Below are 22,943 nucleotides of genomic sequence, written 5' to 3' on the forward strand. Positions count from 1 at the left end.
CTTGCTACCGTGAATCGCAATTAGTCACCCTACCCATGAACCTCACCGCGTGGCAGCCCCTCCACCACCCTTTATTGCTGCAAAGTGCTATGGTGATGGATGCATAGTAGATCGCAGCTCCCTTGGTGCAAGCTCGGTGCCTGCTGGCGCTTTCTGTGCCGTTTCCCCCACTGGATTGCGCCAGCCATGTTAGCAGCCACGCAGTCCCATGGAGACAGGCAGAGGCGGCCCTCACCCCATCACCCCCGGGCGGTGGAAGGGGGCTCCTACACGTCAGACATGCCAGTGTGGGCCTGCCTCCCCCAGTGGAGTGTCAGCAAACGCCTTCCTCTTCTGCTCGTGCAACTCCTACCCCATTTCCTCGCCCACCCCCGCGTCTCCTCTCCCTTCGCCGTCTCGCCGGGCGGATCCCAGAGCGGACTAGGACGAGGAGGGACAGCACCCTGGGCGGCTGGGGCATGCTCAGTAAGAGCCAGGCACTGGGAGCAGAACCCGCCGGGGAGCAGGCTTCGGCGCTACACCCTCTTCCTGCCTCTCTCGCTTGCGTCAGACCAATGGTGCAGACGCTGGGCTGAGGACCCGCGCGTGGCGCGCTCGGCCCGGGAAGCGCGGCGGTTGGCGGGGCCGCTCTCGGAACGCTGGGACAGCCCTCTGGAACGCTGCTACACTTTGGAACGTCCGCGGCGGCCCATCGGCTGCTGGCGGCGGCCCGCTCCCGACAGCGGCCCCGGAGCCGGTCCGTCGCGCGGGTCCCGCCGGGTTTCGGTGAGTGGCCACCCAGGTGCCCGCAGTTCGATGGTTGGTTCGGACCGCGATGAGCCGCCCGTCCTCCGCCGGACCCAGTGCTAACAAACCCTGCGGCAAGCAGCAGCACGCCCCGTCCCCCGCTGCTGCCCCCACTGCCGCCGCCACCATCTCGGCTGCCGGCCCCGGCTCCTCCGCGCTACCCGCCGCGGCCGCTGTGATCTCAGGCCCCGGAGGAGGCGGCGGCGGCGGCGGGCCGGTCTCGCCTCAGCACCACGAGCTGACCTCGCTGTTCGAGTGCCCCGTCTGCTTCGACTATGTGCTGCCCCCGATCCTGCAGTGCCAGGCCGGGCATCTGGTGTGCAATCAATGCCGGCAGAAACTGAGCTGCTGCCCCACGTGCAGGGGATCCCTGACCCCAAGCATCAGGAACCTGGCCATGGAGAAAGTGGCCTCGGCTGTCCTCTTCCCCTGCAAGGTAAGAGCATCCTCCAAGCCCTTTGCCTGCTCCGGCCGACACGGTCCCGGGGGTGCCTGGATGGAGCTAAACTCCTTGTGCCTCTGATCGCCTCTGGACCGGAATGCTGCTGTCACTTCTGCAGAGCCACAAAGCAAAGGCTCCTCCAAGAGCTGCCAGTAGGGAGCCCTTGCCCCCTGGGTCACTAAGAAGGGGACCTGCCCTCTCAACTCCCGAGATGTCGCAGAATTTTGCAGAGAGGCGAGATCGTGAAAGTTTCGCCTCTCCTTTCCAGATTCCAGTCAACAGAAACATTCTGCACCTCTCCGCCATACCAGAGGGAGGCTCCTGTCCTAGTTATTTATATGGCTTTTAAACAAATCCCTGCCCCCTTTCCCAGCAGAAGCAGAAGAAGCTCCCCACATCAGTACGAGCCTGAGGAACCCCAGTAGCAGCCTGTCTCACCCCCTTCCAGCAGAAACACAGAGGGTCTTCCACTCCTAGCCCGGTCAATAGACATATGGCCTCTTGCTAGGAGCACAGCTCCTTTACCCAGGAGAACTTTGGGGGGGGGACCCCCATGAGCAATAAGAATACATAGAATATATATCCTATTGTTCTTTGTCTTAAAGATACCCACAGCGTGGCTCTTCTGCATACCTGTTTACAATTTAGAGCTGCTGTCTTGCCTTAATCCTGTTTGATAGCCATGCTGCTACACAGTGGCATAATGCGTAACTACACCATTAAGGCTTTTAAAACAATCAACGATTAAAAATTACATAAGCATCTAATTTTTAAAAGTAATATCTCACACACTTAGACTCTTGCAGAGACCTCTTTCACTGTTGCAGATGGTTTAGACCACTCTACTGTATTATTCTTCATGCAATATACTGCTTCTTTTGTAGGACAAATGGCCATCTCTAATTAAATCACTGAAAAGAAGTAGGGGGTTAAGGTTTATATAAGTAGGCCTGTGATTTAATTTTGTGACTAAGAGGGACACAATATATTTTAAAAGTCATGATCACTGAATACATTTTACCTATTTGTTTAGAACACTATTATAATTCCAAGAGATCAGAGAGAAAAAACCTGTCCTCTCATTTTCAGTTTGCTTACTTTATGCCTATAGACAGCACTTTCGTATTTAATCAGTTTCACATCTTTCCCCTGGCATAGTTCTCTGTAGTTTGGGTGGGTCTCTCTTACAGTACCAAGGGACAGAAAAATATATTTTAAAAAATAGGTAATGTGATTGATAGACCAAGGGAATCAGAGACAGATGTAGTACCTGAGACTACTGTTCATTCACTTCTGTAATTGATTAGATTTCAAATTGTCAGTGTCCTTTTAAATAAAGTGTTGATCACTCCAAAATAAGCCCCAAAGAACATTTAGAAAAGTTTCATTTGAATTTAAGAGCTTTGGTTTTCTTTGGTGTGTCTGTTCATTGAAAGTAGATTGTGTGAAATATATCTTAAAATATTTCCTTATGGAAATAAGCATACAAGGTGTATTATACAGATTCTTGCTACATCTAGCAGAACTTTGATTTTTACAAACAACCCCAGATCCTGCAGTTAGCCTGCACACAAGCTCAAGAGTTCATATTATCACATCTACTTGAAGAACTGGGGCAATAGGAAATGTTACAAAAGGAATAGACTGTTTTACTCCATTGCGTTAATGTAGAGCCTTGACTGGAGTTGATGCTTATAGTGAATTTTCCTTCTGGTTGAAAAAAGTGACAGCAGGCCATTAATGGCTGCTCATTTTCCACCCCCCTATATGTCCTGTGTTCTACAGCTAAGAGTATTTTTTGTTCACTCTGATTTTCCAAAGTGAGGCTTGTCCTTAAAACTCCAGTTTGTTTTACATATTCCTTTTTAAGTATTTTTTTTCCTCATGTCCTGCCAATATTTAAGGTTCTGTAGTTTAGTTTGCAGAGTCACATGCAGCCAACAGCAGCGCTCCAGGAGTGATATTTTCTTCAGTTCTTAGTGTCTGTCATCACCTGTTTTTTAAAACATTTTATTCTTACCTTGAATTCTTACTCATTGGGCTCAAGTTCTAATGCATAATGTGTCCAATCAAAAGTATCCCACCCACCCCCGAAAAAAGTGAGAGCTCTTTTAGGCAAGGCCCTGAGACTTGATAGCAAGATACATAAATAAGTATCAGAGGGGTAGCCGTGTTAGTCTGGATCTGTAAAAGCGGCAAAGAGTCCTGTGGCATACCCACTTCGTCGGATGCATGTAGACATGTAGATATTCACCCACGAAAGCTTATGCTCCAATACGTCTGTTAGTCTATAAGGTGCCGCAAGACTCTTTGCTGCTTTTACATAAATAAGTGTTACTGATGTTGTTTTCTTTCACTAGAGGAGTTAAGTCAGTGCTGGGTGGAAAGTCAGTAACTCCTGTTCCACCTATGTGCTGGTCTCAGTGTAAAACCTGAGGTGGATTGTATGATCATGATCTGTTAGGGTGTTCTTAAAACCTGGCTGGGAACATTGTGGAGATATCGGCAGAATATTAGCTGTTGCAGCATAAAAGTTGCCTTGTGCTGAGAAGTCTCTTTCAGGCCAGCCTTGTTGCCTGGTGCTGAGAAGTCTTTAAGGACAGGTCAGACTCTTCTTTTGGCCAGTGTCTTGTCAATCAATTCCAAAAAGCTATTAACCGTCTAGAGAAGCTGTGAGGAAGTTAGGATTTTCTGTAATATTTTTATGAAACACCTACGTACTTTGCATTGCTACCCAGAGGAGGAAAAAGAGTTAAGCCTGCTCTTGGGAGCAGCACACAGGATATGAGGTGTGGGTGTTGTCTTGCTGTCTGGGCTGCAATGAATAGGGTTGTTGAGGAACTGGCTGGAACCTGCTGAAAGCAACCCCTATTAATGCAGAGTCCAAAAGAGACAATGGAAAGCCTCAGGGGCCAGAACATTGACACCTAGGAAACAATGGCCAGGAGGAAAGTGGTTTTCTCCCCACCTCTCAGCAGGGAAGTTGAGAAGAGACCCCAGCTTGAGAACAAAGAACTGATCTGGGACAGAAAGGAGTTAAGGCAGGGGTGGGCAAACTTTTTGGCCCGAGGGCCGCATCTGGGTATCGAAATTGTATGGTGGGCCATGAATGCACACAAAATTGGGGACTGGGGTGTGGGAGGGAGGGAGTGAGGGTTCCGGCTGGGGGATACAGGTTCTGGGGTGGGCCCAGAAATTAGGAGTTCAGAGTGTGGGAGGGGACTCCGGGCTGGAGCAGGGGGTTGGGGTGTGGGAGGGGGTCATGAGTGCAGGCTCTTGGCTGTGCTTACCTCAAACAGTTCCCAGAAGCAGCAGCATGTCCCCGCTCTGGCTCCTTTTGCTAGCCAATGGGAGCTGCGAGGGAGGCATTTGTGGCAGGGCAGCATGTGGAACTGTAGGAGCCAGAGGCGGGACATGCCACTGCTTCAGGGAGCTGTGCAGAGCAAGCCCCTCCCCCCTCCCCTCCGACCCCACTCCCCAGCAGGAGCTCAAGGGCCAGATTAAAACATCTGAAGGGCCGGATGAGGCCCCCAGGCCGTAGTTTGCCCACCACTGAGTTAAAGAGTTTGCTTCTGGAAGAGGATGGCTGCTGTCATATGGGTGGACAAAGAGAGAGAGAGAGCCTGAGATGGAATCCATTAGATTAGAGCTTGGCTTGCTCATGGCACTGGTTTGACCAGAATTGACAGAACTTTTCTCTCTTTGCTAACCCAAGGACGTTCTGGTTCTGTGTGCCAAGTGACTAATAAATTGTTACCTTGTTTAGAAAAGGCTTCCCATATCACAGCAAATGCTCACTGAGACCATTGCGCCCAAAGGGTACAAGCCTCCTGCAGGAGTCTGGCTTGGCTAGATTCCTTACAGGGAGCGACAGAGAGAGACAAATACTCAGTCTTGGAGGCCATGGGCCTGTCTCTGTGGAACTGTGTGACCCCGGGGGATTTGATATGCTTAAGAGTCACTCCCAGGGGACTGGTCATAGGCTAGAGGGCAAAGACCAGACCCTCTGAATCGGTGAGTGAAGCAAGAATGCATGAGTATTTGGTTGTGTGACTCTCAGCCAACTGCATTGTTTGGAAATCTAAAGTTGTAATAAACATTACTATTGCTGGATTTCCTTCAAGAATGATTTTAAATTACCACAGGGAGATTGATGCACAAGAGTTCTGATAATCAGCACTTAATTGAACTATAATATAAGTGAGTTTATATTAAATTCCCATTGCTAGCAAGACCAAGAGATATGATAGTTTGCAGTTACGGGAGGATTTCCAGGATTTTTCTCAGATTAATCAAAAACAAACAATGGCAGGTTTGTTTGGCAGTTTGTAGGGGTAGATGCTCTGTTGGTTTTCAATTTAAATAATATTTACTGTGAGCTTTTCCTTCTTTCAAGGCCTGAAGTTGTGAGTCTCCGGCTGCTGCTCCATGCAATGCCCCAGTGTACATTAAGGAGGTGAAGTAATTCTCACAGTGGAACTCCACTGCTGTACCTGTGAAGAATCTGGTAAATGCCCTTTGTAGTACAGTGTATGTACGGCTCTGCTAAGTCTCCAGTTCCTAGTTTTAAAGCTTTGCAAACAGAACACACGCTGTACTAAGAAGAGGGCATTTACCTGACACTCCATAGGCCAGCTACATGCTTCAGCAGTGTGGAGCATCATACATCACTAGCATTAAATGAATTTCACTGATTTTTTTTTTTTTTTAAATTGACTACTTTCGTTCTAGTTTGCAGTAAATTGGATGCAGAATGTCTCTTTTGTTCTTACTATTTGGCACAGTCATCCTGCCTTTATGAAGTTAGAAGTGTTTTGCGAGGTAGCTTCATTCTGTTTTAAAAAAAACTATTTAGCCATGGGAATGGGGCATCTGTTACATCTCTTCAGCCAATTTTCTGTAGTCCTTCAGAGAGAGAGAGAGAGGGATGAACAAGCTGTCCTGTCACTAATTATAGTTGACATCTTTAGATTTAATTCGGAACTTCACAGTTTTTCAGGTAGGCAGATTAAATATTTAAATCTTACTGCATTTTTAAACTGTTTTCTTTTAAAAACTTAGTGAACTGTTCTGAAGTACATATCTTTCCCAATATAGGTTTTGGAGATGCAAATGTAATTCAATTATTCTTAAAACTTTAGCTAGATATCCTTTAACCATTTTTACTTTCATAATGTCTCAAAGCACCTGACAAGACAGCTAAGCCTCACAACAATACAATAATGGCTGAAGCCAGTAGTGGTTGTGACACCGAATGGTGTTGCTTCTCTTTGCTTTTGAATGTAACTTCATGACAAGACGTGAGAGAGAATGCTTGATAACAGAAGGAGGCAGAACATAATGACCCAGGTTGAACAGAACACTTGTTAAGATCAGGTTTCAGAGTAGCAGCCATGTTAGTCTGTATTCGCAAAAAGAAAAGGAGTACTTGTGGCACCTTAGAGACTAACAAATTTATTTGAGCATAAGCTTTCATGAGCTACAGCTCACTTCCTCAGATGCATTCACTGATGAAGGGTGCCATGGGATATTTATGGTCATTAATTCTGTATAACCTCTGAAAGCCAGTCCATAACCATATAGTGCCCCATAACAATCTGCAAGATTCATTACTGACTCAGAGGGAAGAATGACACCTCCTGAATGAATCATCAGTGCCACTTACTTCAACATTTTAAGTTCAGTGACAGTCCTTGGTTGGGACACCTATTTAGCTTGTGAACTAGATCACAGGACAAGGTGGGATGAGTTTAGGTGTTTTATTGAGTTTTTAGGAACATAGGAGTCTGTTTCTCTCTATTCCATTTTCAAATGAGAATTAATCTCATGATTGTAATAACATAGAATGTAGAACTAAAACACAGCTTTTCTTTTTAAATCCAATATAGGAAGAAGTTCAGCGAGTCAGATGCCCCACTGTGATGCATTCTTGGCCTAAAAAGACCGAAACGTTCCATGCATTCTTTTCAGATATGCTTGCTTGCCTAGTTTTCATTTTTTAAAGTGTCCTGTCTTAATCTTCAGTGACAGTTAGTATTTCCTAGTTGCCCTTAACAAAATCAATGCATCACTCCCCAAAGCAACTATTCTGATCACAATATTACAGTTCATTTTGTATTGAAACTGACTAGAGGTCCATCTAGGCTGAAAACCTGCCATTGCCAGGTTGGACTTATGCTTTATTGTATTTATTTATTTATTTATTGCTGCTTTATGATGATTAAAGGAGGCCTGAAAGGGGTGTGTGAATGTAGATGTTAAATACTGGAAATGTCAAGACTTGTCTTTGTTGTTGGAGAGCATCTTGGATGACTCAGAAATGGGCACAGAAAGCTTTCTGAGACCTTACCTGAAAGGATGATTTTTTTTCCCCCCAAGTTCAAAAACACTTACTTACATGTCTCCTAGCCTCACTGCTAGTGGTAGGAAATACTTACAAGCGATTACAAACCTTGGTGAAAACAGCTCCCTCTGCTCAGGCTTTCCTTTAATCAAGCTATTTTCTCCATTTTATAGTGATATTTTTAGCAAAGCAAATACATTAAACCAGTTCACTTTACAGGATAAAACAAAAGATTGGCTTGTTGATTCTTTAACCAAGTTCTTTTCTCTCCTGTTCTTTAAATAAAAAGGTGTAACCAATAAAACCTAAAAAGATTTAAACAGTTTGAATAAAAAGCACCTCATCTCTTTCTGAGTCAAGTTTCTCCTCTTTGGTATATCTGTTATTAACCTGTCAGTTCTCCAGTTGGCCAGAAGCTCTCGGCACAGATAAACCCTGACTGACTAATGTAAATAAAACTAAGCGGAATTTTTTTTGCGCCTTCTTTAAACATCGTAAAGAAGCAAGAAAACGTACCCACACACCCTTTCCACCCCACTCCCTTTTGCAGCTCAGTTATCTTTTTTTGGATAGGGTCATGGGAAACATTAAGTACATGGACCTTAATAGTTTAATTGGAAAAAAACTTTCCTGCAAACTACTACTAATTGTGAAACAGAGACAATATAAAATAAGGAGTGGAAGAAAACAAGTAGAAATAATCTTACTGTCTGTTGGGCACTTATATCGTTCCCCTCGTCTCTAGAATTGTCTTTGGTCTATTTCTGGGCAGTGAGTCCCAGCAGATCCACTGTTGATCTTCAGTGCAGATGCAAGGCAATTCAATTCACAGGAAGTTCCAAACTAATAGTTTAAGTGCTGTGTCAGTATACATTTGGGAAGGACGCCAGCTATGGTGAATTGAGTCCACATATTCTTTAAAGTGTTCAGTTGTTGCTTGAAACATTTGTGGAGGTGTAGATAGCACAACGTTAATTACAAAGCTTAAATTTGCATTTTGGAGCCTTTACTTCTGTTGCAGTTGAGGAAACCATTTTTCCAAAATTCTTTCCAATATTACCTTTGCAATTAACTTATCTTGCTTGGTATGTTCTGACCCTGCAGAGCTACTCTGATACCATTAACACTGACTGAGAAAGGGGGAGGGATGTAGCTTAGATTGGAAGATGGAATAATTGAGGTGGGGGGGGAAAGGCATGGGGACTGGATAGCTCAGAGACTTACTTGGTGATGGGATTTGGAGCTTTTCATCTCTGTCTTATGAGTTCAGATGTAGCCTGAGTGACTGAAAGCTGTTAATGCTGATAGTGTTCAGTTGCCTGTGTGAAACAGACTGGGACCTGATCTTGCATTTCTTTATGCATCCAAGTCTCCCACAGGAGGCCTATAGAAAACATAGAATTGGGTCATTGCCATATATAGGCACCAGTTAGTACAGGGTCTGAAGAGCATGCCAGAGGTGGATATGAAAGATGGAGTGGCAACTAACTACTCTTCTATCTTCCCTAACTGTTGGAGAATGGGGAGACGGCTGGGGTTTTCCCGGGCTGATGTTTCTGATCTTTGGAGCTCCATCCTTCGCCTCAGGCTCCAGCTGGTAGGAATCTGCTAAATTGGAAATCCTACTTCCTGCTAGCTGTTGGGAAGTAGAAGGAGCTTTCTGCCTCTCATGGATGGAAAAGGGGTGGAAATACTAAGAATCTCTTCTACTTTCTACTCCTCTCCCAACCTCTCTTTTTATGGGGGAGAGGGGGTGTCTTTCTTTACCACGAGTAATTTCTATGCTGCTGCACATACTCCTCCCAAACAGCAATAAAGTGACATTAACCGGGGTATTTTTCACTGGCATTTGTCTTCCATGCTTAGAAAGCATCTATTTATTGTTTTTACAGTGCCCAAAAGTGTACAATAGAGAAAGAAAGGTTTATAGGAATGGGGTCATGTGGTTTCTTACTTTTCCCTGTGCCCGTTTGGATGGGTTACAAAGGCTTTTTGAAAATATATATAGCATTGTATAATTATCTACGTGCTTCTTATAGGCATTATGAAAGAGGTGAGTCTTACAGGAGATAAGTGTTAAGTCACTGAAATTTTAAAATACTTACGGAATGCTCTAGGCACGCTTTCAAAACTAGAAATGCACATCATCCTCTGACTCAAAATCCTCGTTAAAGACATGCTGAAATATCATCTTACTACCTTTCCTCTTTTAAATAAATATGGAACTGGTTAGCTGTAGAAAAGCGCTGTTTAGTCAGGGAGGCTTTTTTATATGGATTTAGCTTCTCTTGTGGCCTCAGGTGTCTTTGTAAGGATGCTGTAGACTGGAGAAAATAAACCTTGTGAACGCACAGATGTATGAAGGGCTATTAAAATCTAATTAATTATTGCCAAATTTCATCTTCCTAAGCAACTGAACTACTGCAATGTGGCCTAGCGAACTGAGTGGTGCAATGTGCTTTTATAGATGAACTACTTATTCAGAAATTTGCAGTGAAATAATTAGAGTTTTAAATGCTGCTGTTTACTTTGAGCTATAAAACTGCAGAGACTTCATATATTTACACGTTAACCAATATTTGTATATTCTGCAATATTTTAGCATTACCTTTCATGATCGTACTTCACAAACAGAACCATTCATGCCTGAGTGATCATTGCTGTGGCCACAGAAATGACAGAACCCTGTGCAGAACTGCACTCCTGATAGTGTTAAAACACATGCTACTGCCTGCTTGTGTTTTAGTTTAATAGAATTTGCTTCAGATTTACACAGCCATAAACTTAGTCCCCTTGTATTAGCTTTGAGGACTCCACTGGAGGGAATGTCTTCTATACATTTGTAAAAAGAAAAGGAATACTTGTGGTCCCTTGGAGACTACTAACAAATTTATTTATTTTATTTATTTATTTATCGGATATGAAGTGAGCTGTAGCTCACGAAAGCTGATGCTCAAATAAATGTGTTAGTCTCTAAGGAGCCACAAGTCCTCCTTTTCTTTTTGCGGATACAGACTAACACGGCTGCTACTCTGAAACCTATACATTTGTAGCAAACTTGCTAATGGGCAACTACATGGAATGTGCTCAGTTACATTTAATACAAATATATATATTTGAAAATGTTTTAGGATTTCCCCCCATTGCCAAATAAATAGGTTCTTAGTGATGTGAGTAATTTGATATAAGAATACATTTTTCAAATTAGGAAGGAAATAGTCAGATTTCTGTATTTTTCGTTATTGCATATATTCCAGGAGTCTCAGGGAAGTAAGTGGCTTGCTTTTTTTCAGGGGTTTTAAACCCACATTTCCCGACATCACTGGGAACGGTGGTGCTCAGCACTTTATGAAGTTAGACCACAGGTACATTAGATATAGAGATGTCATTTCAAGAAATATGCCAGTTGCACATCTTGCCTTCCAGCCAACTCTACCACCAGATAATCAGATGCTTCTAAGCCCTCTAAAGACAAGTGTACTTATTACAAGAACACCTGATAAACTCACAGTATTATGTAATTAACTTTTGACTTGAGAAAAAAATTGAACTTCCTTCTGTGCTTCACGGTTACCTCGCAACTTTATCAGAAGTTTACATAAACAAGGCAAACTAAGTCTGACTGTTAACATACATAGAAAAAATAATCTTTCATTGTTAGACAGATATGCGACCCTTAATTTTAATTGTCCAGACAGAAATAAACACATCACATAGGGTGGTAGAATGACAGCTTTCCTAGTCAGGTAAATATTATGCCAGTTGTTTGGCATTTCATATTTATGTGATGCATATTATTTACTCTCTTCCCGGTAATCTAGCACTGATTGTGTCCCATGACTTCAAACCTTATTTTAAATCTTCCAAAACTAGAAAGGTAAAACAAGCATTCTCTTGCTCTCAAGTGCATGGTTGGCTGGTTCTTGCTCACATGCTCACATGTCTAACTGATAGGCATATGTGGATGAGGTTAGACAGGAATTTCCACCAGGGCAGATTGGCAGTGACTTTAGGGGGCGGGGGGGTTTTTGCCTTCCTCTGCAGCATGTGGGTGTGGTGCACTTGCCAGGATTATCTCAATCATTTTACTGTCATTGTAGGCATCTCAGGCAAAAGTGCATGTCAGTCCCTTCTATTTTCTCACTGTGGTGCACAGTACTTTAGCATCCTGTGGGCTGTGATATTTCGGTCTAATTTCAGTTGTTGGGGTAGTGTGTGCATGCGGGATGGAGTTGGTGGCCTGTGATATAGGTGGTTTGGTGGTCCCTTCTGTCCTTATGCTTTATGATTCTGATTTGAATTACTTATTCCATTTGTCCAAGATCTAACAAGAGTCTAACATCAGATTATACTTTCTAATTTTGAGGCATAACAGGTTCTTTTAAGGCTTGCAGGACACAAGGCTGTGAAAGAAGTAGATGATGTTTTGACATTTTTATCAGTAGTTCCAATTCTGCTTTCATTCTCTATCTTTTCCTGATGGATGTTTATTTTCCCAGTATTTACCCTTCTGATATTTTATTGTTCTCATGTTTTGTTTTTTAATATGTAGACCTCGCTTCTATAGTGGAGCCCCTCTGCATTGTTTGCACTGTGCTGAATTGAGGTTGATCGTTCTGAGTGAAGTTACTTGGCTTCGTTTTACATAAAATTGTTTGGCCTCAGCCTAGTTTAGCAGTAGCAGAAAATGCAGCTTTGCTAGAGAAGCAGAGGTTTGCGAAGGGTGCTATAGGGCTAGCTACTTCTAACTAAGAAGCCTGCTAACAAATGGAAGGTACTGGAGCATACAAGAGACGGTTGGGATTCAGGGCTGTGACACTCTATGTAACAGGCTTAGAAAAATATCATTGTGGGTTGGGGATCTAAATCTATATTTAACTGAATGCTTCACGTGGCAGGGATGAGGTCAAAAGCTAAAGCAGCACTCTCACATACCATATAATTTTGGGCAAGGCTTATCCACATCACCAGAGCTCACACTTTTCAAATACTGAACATCCATCCGGAAACTCCTATTTAATCCTTTGGGGCACTGTCCTTAAATGACAAGTAAGAGTGTTATGCCACGAGAGCAGCTTTCCAGCAACAAAGTGCAGTGTTTGGGGATTGTTGAAAGTTGGTTTTTAAAAAATTTGGTAAGTGATAGGCTATGTTTTTTAAAAGAAATGTAAAGTACTTAGAGTGATGGTTCTTCTAACTGTCCCTTCACTTGGACTTTCTCTAAAATATTGCCTTTTCTGTGCCACGAGCATCAATATACTTGAACTTTAGTTCTCTCTTGCATTCTGTTTTGTTTTAACTTCCAAACAAGTGTGTCACTATCATAAAGACTTATTTGCACCATGAGCAGCAATAGGGCTAAAATCTTTTCCTGGGAAGAATGCTTAGGCTTAAGACTGACTTGTTTCACGTCTGCCTGCACCTATCATTGTGTGTCTGGGACAATCTTCTGTTGCATACATGCGTGTGCAAACAGCAGTGCTGCAATCCTGACAAATTGCAGCATTTGGCCTCAAGTGTGGCGCACCCCCCCTTTTGACACTCGGACCACTTCTTTCTACTGTCACTGTGGTGGTGCAGAACTCATGGCTTGTCTGCTCACTGGCATACCTAAACAAATCTCTTAGCAGAGGATTAATTGGTGGGGGGGAGGGGCGGATACAGTAAATGCATTAACTCTTTAGTGACATCTGAAACAGAAGTCTGTACTCTCGTGTTCTTCCACTATACACGTTAGCAGCATGATATGTATAATAACTGAGATGATATTGAATCTAAGCTCTTGTTTCTCAGGCATTTAACCCTCGGAACTGAAATTCCTTGTGCTTGTTCTGACTCAGAAATAGCTGTTTCTTTTTTAAACATTTGGAAAAATTGCATTTAACCTTGATTTTTTTAAAAATTGGTCAGATAATTATTAAGAAACAACGTTTTTTTACTTGTTCATATCACCAGAAACTCTCTCCAGACTTGTTCGTATTTTCGTATTTGGTATTTAATTCAGCTTCTAGATCACTGAGTTTTTGCCATTCTTACACCTAAAGCTGGTAGCTTAGTCCTCTGTCCCATTCCTTGGGAAAGGGGCCTTTTTTTTTATTATTACTATTTATTATTATTTTTGCTTCATTTTGGTATCACCTCTTAACTCCAAGGATTGGGGAACATTTTGGATAAAGGGTATTGTGTTTAAAGATTCAACTCACCTGTCCTCTGTTCACATGTAAGATGTTCTAATAAACATCTAAGGTCCTCCATCAGATCTTGACATATTGCTAACTTAAATAAAAACATCCTTTGGGGCCTTCTTTGTATAAAGTATAAACAAAGGGTGCAAACCCAATTTAAAAAACAAAACAAACTTTTGGGGTCAGCATTAACCTTGTCCACTGTGAATCTTCCCTGATCAGCTGTTTCTATTCTTTATGTGAAGTTCCTCTTTGAATGTATGATTTCTAGAGTTCTGACTGCACAGCTAAGTATATTTTTCTCTTCCTTCTGAAGGAAGTGTAACCATTTCCCGCTCCACTCATAGAATCATAGAATACCAGGGTTGGAAGGGACCTCAGGAGGTCATCTAGTCCAACCCCCTGCTCAAAGGAGGACTGATCCTCATGTTATACCAATAAGTTAAAAACCAGCAGGATCTTATTAAAGGGAAAAAGGCAAAATACCACATTTATTGTCAGGTTTCAGAGTAACAGCCGTGTTAGTCTGTATTTGCAAAAAGAAAAGGAGTACTTGTGGCACCTTAGAGACTAACCAATTTATTTGAGCATAAGCTTGCTTGAGCTACAGCTCACTTCATCGGATGCATCCGATGTAGCTCACGCAAGCTTATGCTCAAATAAATTGGTTAGTCTCTAAGGTGCCACAAGTACTCCTTTTCACATTTATTGTGAATACAGAAAGAATCATAGTAAGCAGTTAGTTATAGCTATAACATTCCATTCAATCTCATATTTATTCATACACACACACACACACGTTCTGCAAGGTTGTTATCATAGTTACCAGCCTTAGAGTTGCTCATGCCAAGCCACTGGCCAGCTGGCCTGGACATGAGGAGGGAGCAGGGCCTTGTCTGATGCTCCTGGAAGTTGGTTTGCAGAATCAGACCTCAAAGTTCTCCCTTTCTAGAGTCCATTTTTATAGGAATTTCTTCCTATGCCAGTCTATGGGAATTGCTTCATCATGCTGTTGCTGAATCAATCAGCAGATGGCACATTCCTGACGGCTCCGTGCTGCCAGATGTTATCTTGTTCTTTGGTTCTCCCATTCTTGAGGCTGTTGGGTGGATTCCAGTCTGCCCTCCAGGGGGTCCTCTGGTTATTTCCACTTGACGCCTTCTTCAGCCGATGGACACTGGATTCTTAGGCTGGCACCTCCCTGATCATTCAGTTATTATCCACACCAAGCATCCATTCACATACATCCTCTATCTCTATTTTAATCACAATTGTTAATACAACAAAAGGCGGGGAGTCTCTGGATGCTGTTTCTGTTGTTACAGAGTATTGCTTTGAGTCTCTCTCTGTGTGAATTGCTTTGAGAACAGACTCTGTCTAGACTTTGTCTAGAATGTACTAATGCAATTAGCAGCTTGCAGGTTTCACACATAGAGGGAGAGAAACAGTACCAAAAGCCAAGAGACCTCTTAATTAGTAATACCCTGGAATTTAAACTATGGGGAATCAAATTCATTTGTGATTTTAATACAGAACTTCTTTAATATGATCCAACACCCAATTAAATCATCCCAGCCAGGCCTTTGTCAAGCCTGACCTTAAAAATTTCTAAGGAAGGAGATTCCACCATCTCCCTAGGTAACGCATTCCAGTGTTTCACCACCCTCCTCGTGAAAAACTTTTTCACAATATCCAACCTAAATCTCCCCCACTGCAACTTGAGACCATTACTCCTTGTTCTGTCATCTGCAACCACTGAGAACAGTCTAGAGCCATCCTCTTTGGAACCCCCTTTCAGGTAGTTGAAAGCAGCTGTCAAATTCCCCCTCATTCTTCTCTTCTGTAGACTAAACATCCCCAGTTCCCTCAGCCTCTCCTCATAAGTCATGTGTTCTAGTCCCCTAATCATTTTTGTTGCCCTCCACTGGACTCTCTCCAATTTTTCCACATCCTTCTTGTAGTGTGGGGCCCAAAACTGGACACAGTACTCCAGATGAGGCCTCACCAATGTCGAATAGAGGGGGACGATCACGTCCCTCGATCTGCTGGCAATGCCCCTACTTATACATCCCAAAATGCCATTGGCCTTCCTGGCAACAAGGGCACGCTGTTGACTCATATCCAGCTTCTTGTCCACTGTAACCCCTAGGCCCTTTTCTGCAGAACTGCTGCTGAGTCATTCGGTCCCTAGTCTGTAGCGGTGCATGGGATTCTTCCGTCCTAAGTGCAGGACTCTGCCCTTGTCCTTGTTGAACCTCATCAGATTTCTTTTGGCCCAATCCTCCAATATTTCTAGGTCCCTCTGTATCCTATCCCTACCTCCAGCGTATCTACCTCTCCTCCCAGTTTAGTGTCATCTGCAAACTTGCTGAGGGTGCAATCCACACCATCCTCCAGATCATTTATGAAGATATTGAACAAAACCAGCCCCAGGACTGACCGTTGGGGCACTCCACTTGATACCGGCTGCCAACTAGACATGGAGCCATTGATCACTACCCGTTGAGCCCAACAATCTAGCCAGCTTTCTATCCACCTTATCGTCCATTCATCCAGCCCATACTTCTTTAACTTACTGGCAAGAATACTGTGGGAGACAGTGTCAAAAGCTTTGCTAAAGTCAAGGAACAACATGTCCACTGCTTTCCCCAAGTCAAGGAACAACACGTCCACTGCTTTCCCTTCATCCACAGAACCTGTTATCTCGTCATAGAAGGCAATTAGATTGGTCAGGCATAACTTGCCCTTGGTGAATCCATGCTGACTGTTCCTGATCACTTTCCTCTCCTCCAAGTGCTTCAGAATTGATTCCTTGAGGACCTGCTCCATGATTTTTCCAGGGACTGAGGTGAGGCTGACTGGCCTGTAGTTCCCAGGATCATCCTCCTTCCCTTTTTTAAAGATGGGCACGACGTTAGCCTTTTTCCAGTCGTCCGGGACTTCCCCCGATCGCCATGAGTTTTCAAAGATAATGGCCAATGGCTCAGCAATCACATCCGCCACCTCCCTTAGCACTCTTGGATGCAACGCATCCGGCCCCATGGACTTGTGCACGTCCAGCTTTTCTAAATAGTCCCGAACCACTTCTTTCTCCACAGAGGGCTGATCACCTTCTCCCCATGCTGTGCTGTCCAGTGCAGTAGTCTGGGAGCTGACCTTGTTCGTGAAGAGAGAGGCAAAAAAGCATTGAGTACATTAGCTTTTTCCACATCCTCTGTCATTAGGTTGCCTCCCTCATTCAGTAAGGGACCCACAGTTTCCTTGACTTTCTTCTTGTTGCTGACATACCTGAAGAAACCCTTCTTGTTACTCTTAACATCTCTTGCTAGCTGCAACTCCAGGTGTGATTTGGCCTTCCTGATATCACTCCTGCATGCCCAAGCAATATTTTTATACTCATCCCTGGTCATTTGTCTAATCTGCCACTTCTTGTAAGCTTCTTTTTTGTATTTAAGATCAGCAAGGATTTCACTATTAAGCCGAGCTGGTCGCCTGCCATATTTACTATTCTTTCTACACATCGTAATGGTTTGTCCCTGTAACCTCAATAAGGATTCTTTAAAATACAGCCAGCTCTCCTGGACTCGTTTCCCCCGCATGTTATACATACACAAAAACCACCACACCAGCACATCAGTGGAAACACTAGATGATACAAAGTCAGGAAACTCCAAGATGCACTTTTCATGAGGCCCTTACACAAGGGCCAAGTACTGGTTGCTATGAGAATGGTCACTTGACATTTCCTAACTGTGTTGCATATAAACTTAATATATAACATTGTGTATTCCAGCAAAGTGACTCAGCTAGTGGTTGTTTTTGGACTTGTCCCTAACTAGAGACTGGGAATAAAATGACTCTAAATAAATCAGTGCATGAAAAAGATAAGGGATGAGGTTGAGAAAAGAAGTTTGCCTCCCCTGTTATGCTCCGGTCTGAGACACTGTTATTCTTTAGCCAGGTGGAGAGTGAAAACTCTTGCTTAATCCTTTTTCTTTTGAATTGTGGATGTACGTATTGTGGAGGGCTTATTGCTGTCAGTGTAGAAAGTGCTCTGGCTTGTCTCACAGCTGTGACAATGGTGATAATCAGGTGCTGGGATGAAGGGGAAAAGCTTTCCCATTAAGGGACTGTTGCTGTGTAAGGATGCAGAAGTATGTGCTTTGTTTAAGGAATGTTGAATTTGCTATAAGAATGTAAAGGTGCACTTTCTGATTTAAAACAAATAAATACATGTCTTTACCTGTGTGACTCAGGGACTATTAAAACAGAGCTTTAAACAAAAATCTCACTTATTTAGGCTTTCACCTTACTTGTATGGTGAAAATAGTCAGTTTCACTCCCTTTGATTCTCATGCAGTGGCAGAGTGAGACTGCAAACATTTAAATTAAAATAAAATCTTTCATTGAATGGGACATAAATTCTAGTAATGCTGCACTTTCTAAGTGTGTGTTCTAATAAAATATTCGTGTTTATCTAACGGCTTGCAATTCCCATTTAAAAGCATATGAAGCAGGAATCCATTTGGGGGTAAAATAAATCTCAGCTCTGAATCCAGAGCACTTAAAAATATAATGTAAAATTTAGAATGAAATGAGGGCTCTTACTGATGCTGCATTTTGCAGTTCACAGCTGGGAGCTTTAGAACATTAAATCTGCGTGTATATCTTGATGGCCTGTGTTTTGTCTCCTTCCAGTATGCCACTACAGGCTGTTCCCTGACACTCCACCATACAGAAAAGCCGGAGCATGAAGATATCTGTGAATACCGTCCCTACTCCTGTCCATGTCCTGGTGCCTCCTGTAAATGGCAGGGCTCTTTGGAAGCTGTGATGTCCCACCTCATGCACGCCCACAAAAGCATTACCACCCTTCAGGGAGAAGACATAGTCTTTCTCGCTACGGACATTAACCTGCCAGGTGCCGTCGACTGGGTCATGATGCAGTCTTGCTTTGGCCACCATTTCATGCTGGTGTTGGAGAAACAGGAGAAGTATGAGGGTCACCAGCAGTTTTTTGCTATTGTGTTGCTCATTGGCACTCGCAAACAAGCAGAAAACTTTGCTTATCGACTGGAGCTGAATGGTAACCGGCGCAGGCTGACCTGGGAGGCAACGCCCCGCTCCATTCACGATGGGGTGGCTGCTGCCATCATGAACAGCGACTGTCTAGTTTTCGATACAGCTATAGCACATCTTTTTGCAGACAATGGAAACCTTGGCATCAATGTGACTATTTCTACGTGTTGTCCGTGATTATATCTGTGTCATTAGTGAAACCTAGGGTTGTCTGGGCATAGTGCTTTACATTCTTAAGGGTTTTTTAAAATGATATTCAACTATGTCTTCATATATATCTCTTAGGATTCCTAATTTAGCCAACATTTTGTAACAACTTTCTCTTTGGGTTTTAAGTCATGGCTAACCGGACAAAATGAGTGCGTGTCCTGTCAATCATCTGAACCGGAAAAGGGTTTTTTTTAGAATTCTTGAATGCTTTTTGAAGATTTTTTACCGCTTTTTAAAAACAACAGAGCTTCCATTAGACATATGTCTTTAATAGACTTGAGGGTCTATTTTTCTCTTTGAAGTGCACCCAAAGCTCCCCTTAAGAGGAGTTATCCAAGGAGAAAACAGACACCTCTTGACTTACTCCCCCTGCTGGGCTTTTAAAAAGAGAATAAACAAATAGCTTCAAGTGTGGTACCCATGAGAGGTTACTGTGACTCAGAGAGGAACAAAAGGTACTTTGGTGTAGGTTCCCTTGCTGCTCTGATTCCCTTTTCTTTATTTTAAAAAAAGAAAAGAAAAAGAAAAAAAAAACAGTTGTGTTGGATCACTTGCTGTGTCTTTAAAAATGAACCAGGCCTGATCCTGCAAAGTGTTGAGCATCTTCTGCTCCCATTCACTTCGTTTAAAGTTGAGTATGCCTGGAACATTTTACAAGGGCCCTGGAACAGGTGCTAGTAAAGTAAGAGGCGCATATCTAATAGTTCTCAAACAGCTAGCAGTTGACCATATAGAGGTGCATTCAGGTTGTTTACATGTGGCTTCCCCTGGAGACATACTTGATTATTGATATTGTCAGAGACTGATTAGAATAATATAGTAAAAGCTTTATGGCCAGTGTCATGTCATTTGCTATTTAAGTTTTTGTTGCCATATTTACTTTAGTTTTTTAATAAATATTTTGCAAAAACAACATTGTGTGGCGTGTTTAATTGATAGAGGTGCCCACATATTAAAGTTTAATTGTGTGAAATTATGGTGGCAGCTGTTGTTTTCAAAGTTGTTTTACTCTCTGTACATGTAAATTTTCTCTTGTGCTACTGTGAATTGAGACCACATTCTCACTCTTAAGTGTCATTTACATCAACTTTTAATCTGAATCAAATCAGAGGAAAGGATACCACATTATGGCCTGATTCTGTAAGCTCTCCACATGCAGAACTTCCATAGACATCAGTGAGAGTTCCACATGTAGAAGGTTTGCAGGATTGGGACGACAGTTTTATTATCCAGTTAGGCTATATAGAGAAAAAAACAGAAAATAAGCAGATTTAGGTCTTTACACATGCTGCTTCTTCCTTCAGGAAAGGGTCTGAGATCTAGCACATCACCTTCTTAGAGAATAGTAGAAATCTGACTTCCCTTTAATAGAGTAGCAGTGTCTGTGACCGTATGGGACAATATACTATGTGCTCCAAAATGGAAGAAGAATCTGATATTCCAGGCAAAATGTTTCCTTCCTTTTTGTGATCTAGTTCATATGGGGAGGGGGGCTTCGGTACAACTTCTTGAGAATGCAAGCTAGTACTCCCAAATAATCCACCAGAACCAATAGTAGGATATGTATTAGTTTGTTTTGTGGTTGAGGGTTTGTGAGATCATGGAAAGAACTCCCTGGAACTATTATTAATGACACACTATAGTTCAGGGTCCTATTGGTGGATCTCACACTAGCGTAACTCCAATGACTTCAACTCATGACTCCAATAACTCCATAACTCCAGTGACTTCATTGAACTGATTTACACTGCTGTCGCAAGATCAGACTTAGGCTCTGGGTCTTAAGGTAATGCCTAGGCTCTGCGTAGGACCAGTTAACCAAGAATTCTCAAAAGCAATTCACATTCCAATAGCCTAGCAATGCTTACAATGAAAAATGACACGTTTTCCAAATTTTGCTGCAGAAGGCCCTTAGTTTAAGCATGACAGAATCACAACAATAATTTAAACAGAACTAAAATGTAAAGTGAAAACAAAGTCCTGGTTTGTAACAGTATTCATGAATCCAGATTAAATTTCCCTAACACTCTTTGTAAATCACACTGCACAATTCATGGTAGATGATTTAACACCTTTATTGGAGAAATGAAGGTTCACTGGAATTAAGTGTATTTTATGAAGACTTGGTATACCAATTTACTCACATAGTTAAGACCTGAGACATCATTTAGTTCTTGTTAAATTAGTTGTGGGGGAGGTCCTTTCACTCTGGATTTTACGGTGCCTGGTTTTGGTGTTTTGCTGTATCTATTGCTTCGAATACAGAATACGTAACCCCTGCTGCCAAGAAGTTAGAAGTGTAATCCATTTAGACAGTAAACTCAGATAGCTGATACTTGATCCAAAACCCAGATTAACTTCTTAAGGAAGCAAACCTGAAACATATTCTTGGAGACCGTTTTACCGGTGTGACTCTCTGATGGCTATAGCTCAGGGTTACAAAAAGAACATGCTAGCCATGCAGTAGTGCGTCAAGGAAAAAGAAAGTAGCATAGGTGCAAGGTCATGTCCTGTTCTGGAGTATATTAGATAACCCCACGGAAGCCAAGTGAACTTTTTATTAAAGAAGTGACCAGTAAGAAGAGAAGCTGTGTAGTATGGAATTGGAAACAAGTCCTAGAACCACGTCTTCGGACGTCTCTGATCATACTTCTTGTCTGTCCAGCATTTTGACAACTGACAGAGAAATACTTTACAGACCAACAAAACTGATCATACTTGCTGCTCCGCTATGGCATATTCTTAAAGAGTTAGTTAATTCCAGCCGCAGAAGATAATACTGGTAACAGAGTATTTATCTGCTTATGAAGCTTTTTTTTTTTTTTTTTTTAGTTTAACCCTTATCCTGCTGGCAACTCCCCCTGAAATGGAATTATTTCCATTTTAAAGACAAATGAGTTGAAAAGACTTGTAGGGATTGGCTTCACACTATAAACGTGTAGAGGCTAAAGCAGTAAACAGGGAGCCAGAATTCTATGGTCCATTCTTGGCTGTGCCATGGTCATGCTGTGTGCAGGTAGGCATGTCATTTAGTCTCCCTGTGCCTCAGTTTCCCCATCTTTAAATAGGAATAATGCTTGCGTCTTTTTGTTATGGGGCTTAAGTAGTGTTTGTAAAGCAATTGATAATCATATGAAAGGTGCTGCCTAAAAACAAATAATGGCTAACTTTTATAAATTGATATTTAAACCAGGGGTGGCCAACCTGAGCCTGAGAAGGAGCAGCGCCTCCCACCCACCAGCAGCCCCACCAGTCAGCACCTCCCCCGCTCTCCCCGCACGTCCCAATCAGCTATTTTGTGGCATGTGGGAGACTCTGGGGGCGGGGGAGAAGGAGAAGGCAGGCTCAGAGGGGGGGGGTAGAAAGGGGTGGAGTGGGGGCAGGGTTTGTGGTAGAGCCAGGGGTTGAGCAGTGAGCACCCCCCGGCACATTGGAAACTTGGCACCTGTAGCTCCAGCCCGGAGTCGATGCCTATACAAGGAGCTGCATATTAGCTTTTGAAGAGCCGCATGTGGCTCCGGAGCCACAGGTTGGCCACCCCTGATTTAAGCAGTCTTAAATTTCTAAGAAACTTACATTTCAAAACCATATAATTTTAAAAGTAGTTTTCATTCACTTACTTGCCAGGTTCTGAATTCAGGTTCTTTGGTATCTCCTGTCAGAGCTGATCCTATCGCAGTCACCTAAAACAATAGATAAAGAGATGTTAGACTTCTGTAATCAGTCAAATCCACACTGTCATGAATTCATCTCTTAGAGCAGGGGTGGGCAAACTTTTTGGCCAGAGGGCCACATTGGGGTGCGAAACTGTATGGAGGGCCAGGTAGGGAAGGCTGTGGTTCCCCAAATAGCCTGGCCCCCGCCCCCTATCCGACCCCTCCAACTTCCTGCCCCTTAA

At 42.9% G+C, this 22,943-nt stretch overlaps 1 protein-coding gene across 1 annotated transcript; it reads left to right on the forward strand.

Annotated features, from left to right (window-relative positions):
• The first annotated feature begins 224 nt into the window (after window positions 1-224).
• SIAH2 (siah E3 ubiquitin protein ligase 2) lies at window positions 225-19,958 on the forward strand. The gene is made up of 2 exons (XM_048864872.2): window positions 225-1,222; window positions 18,455-19,958. The coding sequence occupies exons 1-2, from the start codon at window positions 815-817 to the stop codon at window positions 19,010-19,012; spliced, it is 966 nt and encodes a 321-aa protein (XP_048720829.1). The 5' UTR covers window positions 225-814; the 3' UTR covers window positions 19,013-19,958.
• Window positions 19,959-22,943: the final 2,985 nt, after the last annotated feature.

Source organism: Caretta caretta, chromosome 9, assembly GCF_965140235.1.
Source record: "Caretta caretta isolate rCarCar2 chromosome 9, rCarCar1.hap1, whole genome shotgun sequence".
Lineage (NCBI taxonomy): Eukaryota > Metazoa > Chordata > Testudines > Cheloniidae > Caretta > Caretta caretta.

Excerpts from the sequence above, each read along its gene's own strand:
- SIAH2 (XM_048864872.2), top strand. The coding sequence starts at position 815 with ATGAGCCGCCCGTCCTCCGCCGGACCCAGTGCTAACAAACCCTGCGGC. Across the intron at positions 1,223-18,454 it reads CTGTCCTCTTCCCCTGCAAG|TATGCCACTACAGGCTGTTC; the intron begins GTAAGAGCATCC and ends GTCTCCTTCCAG.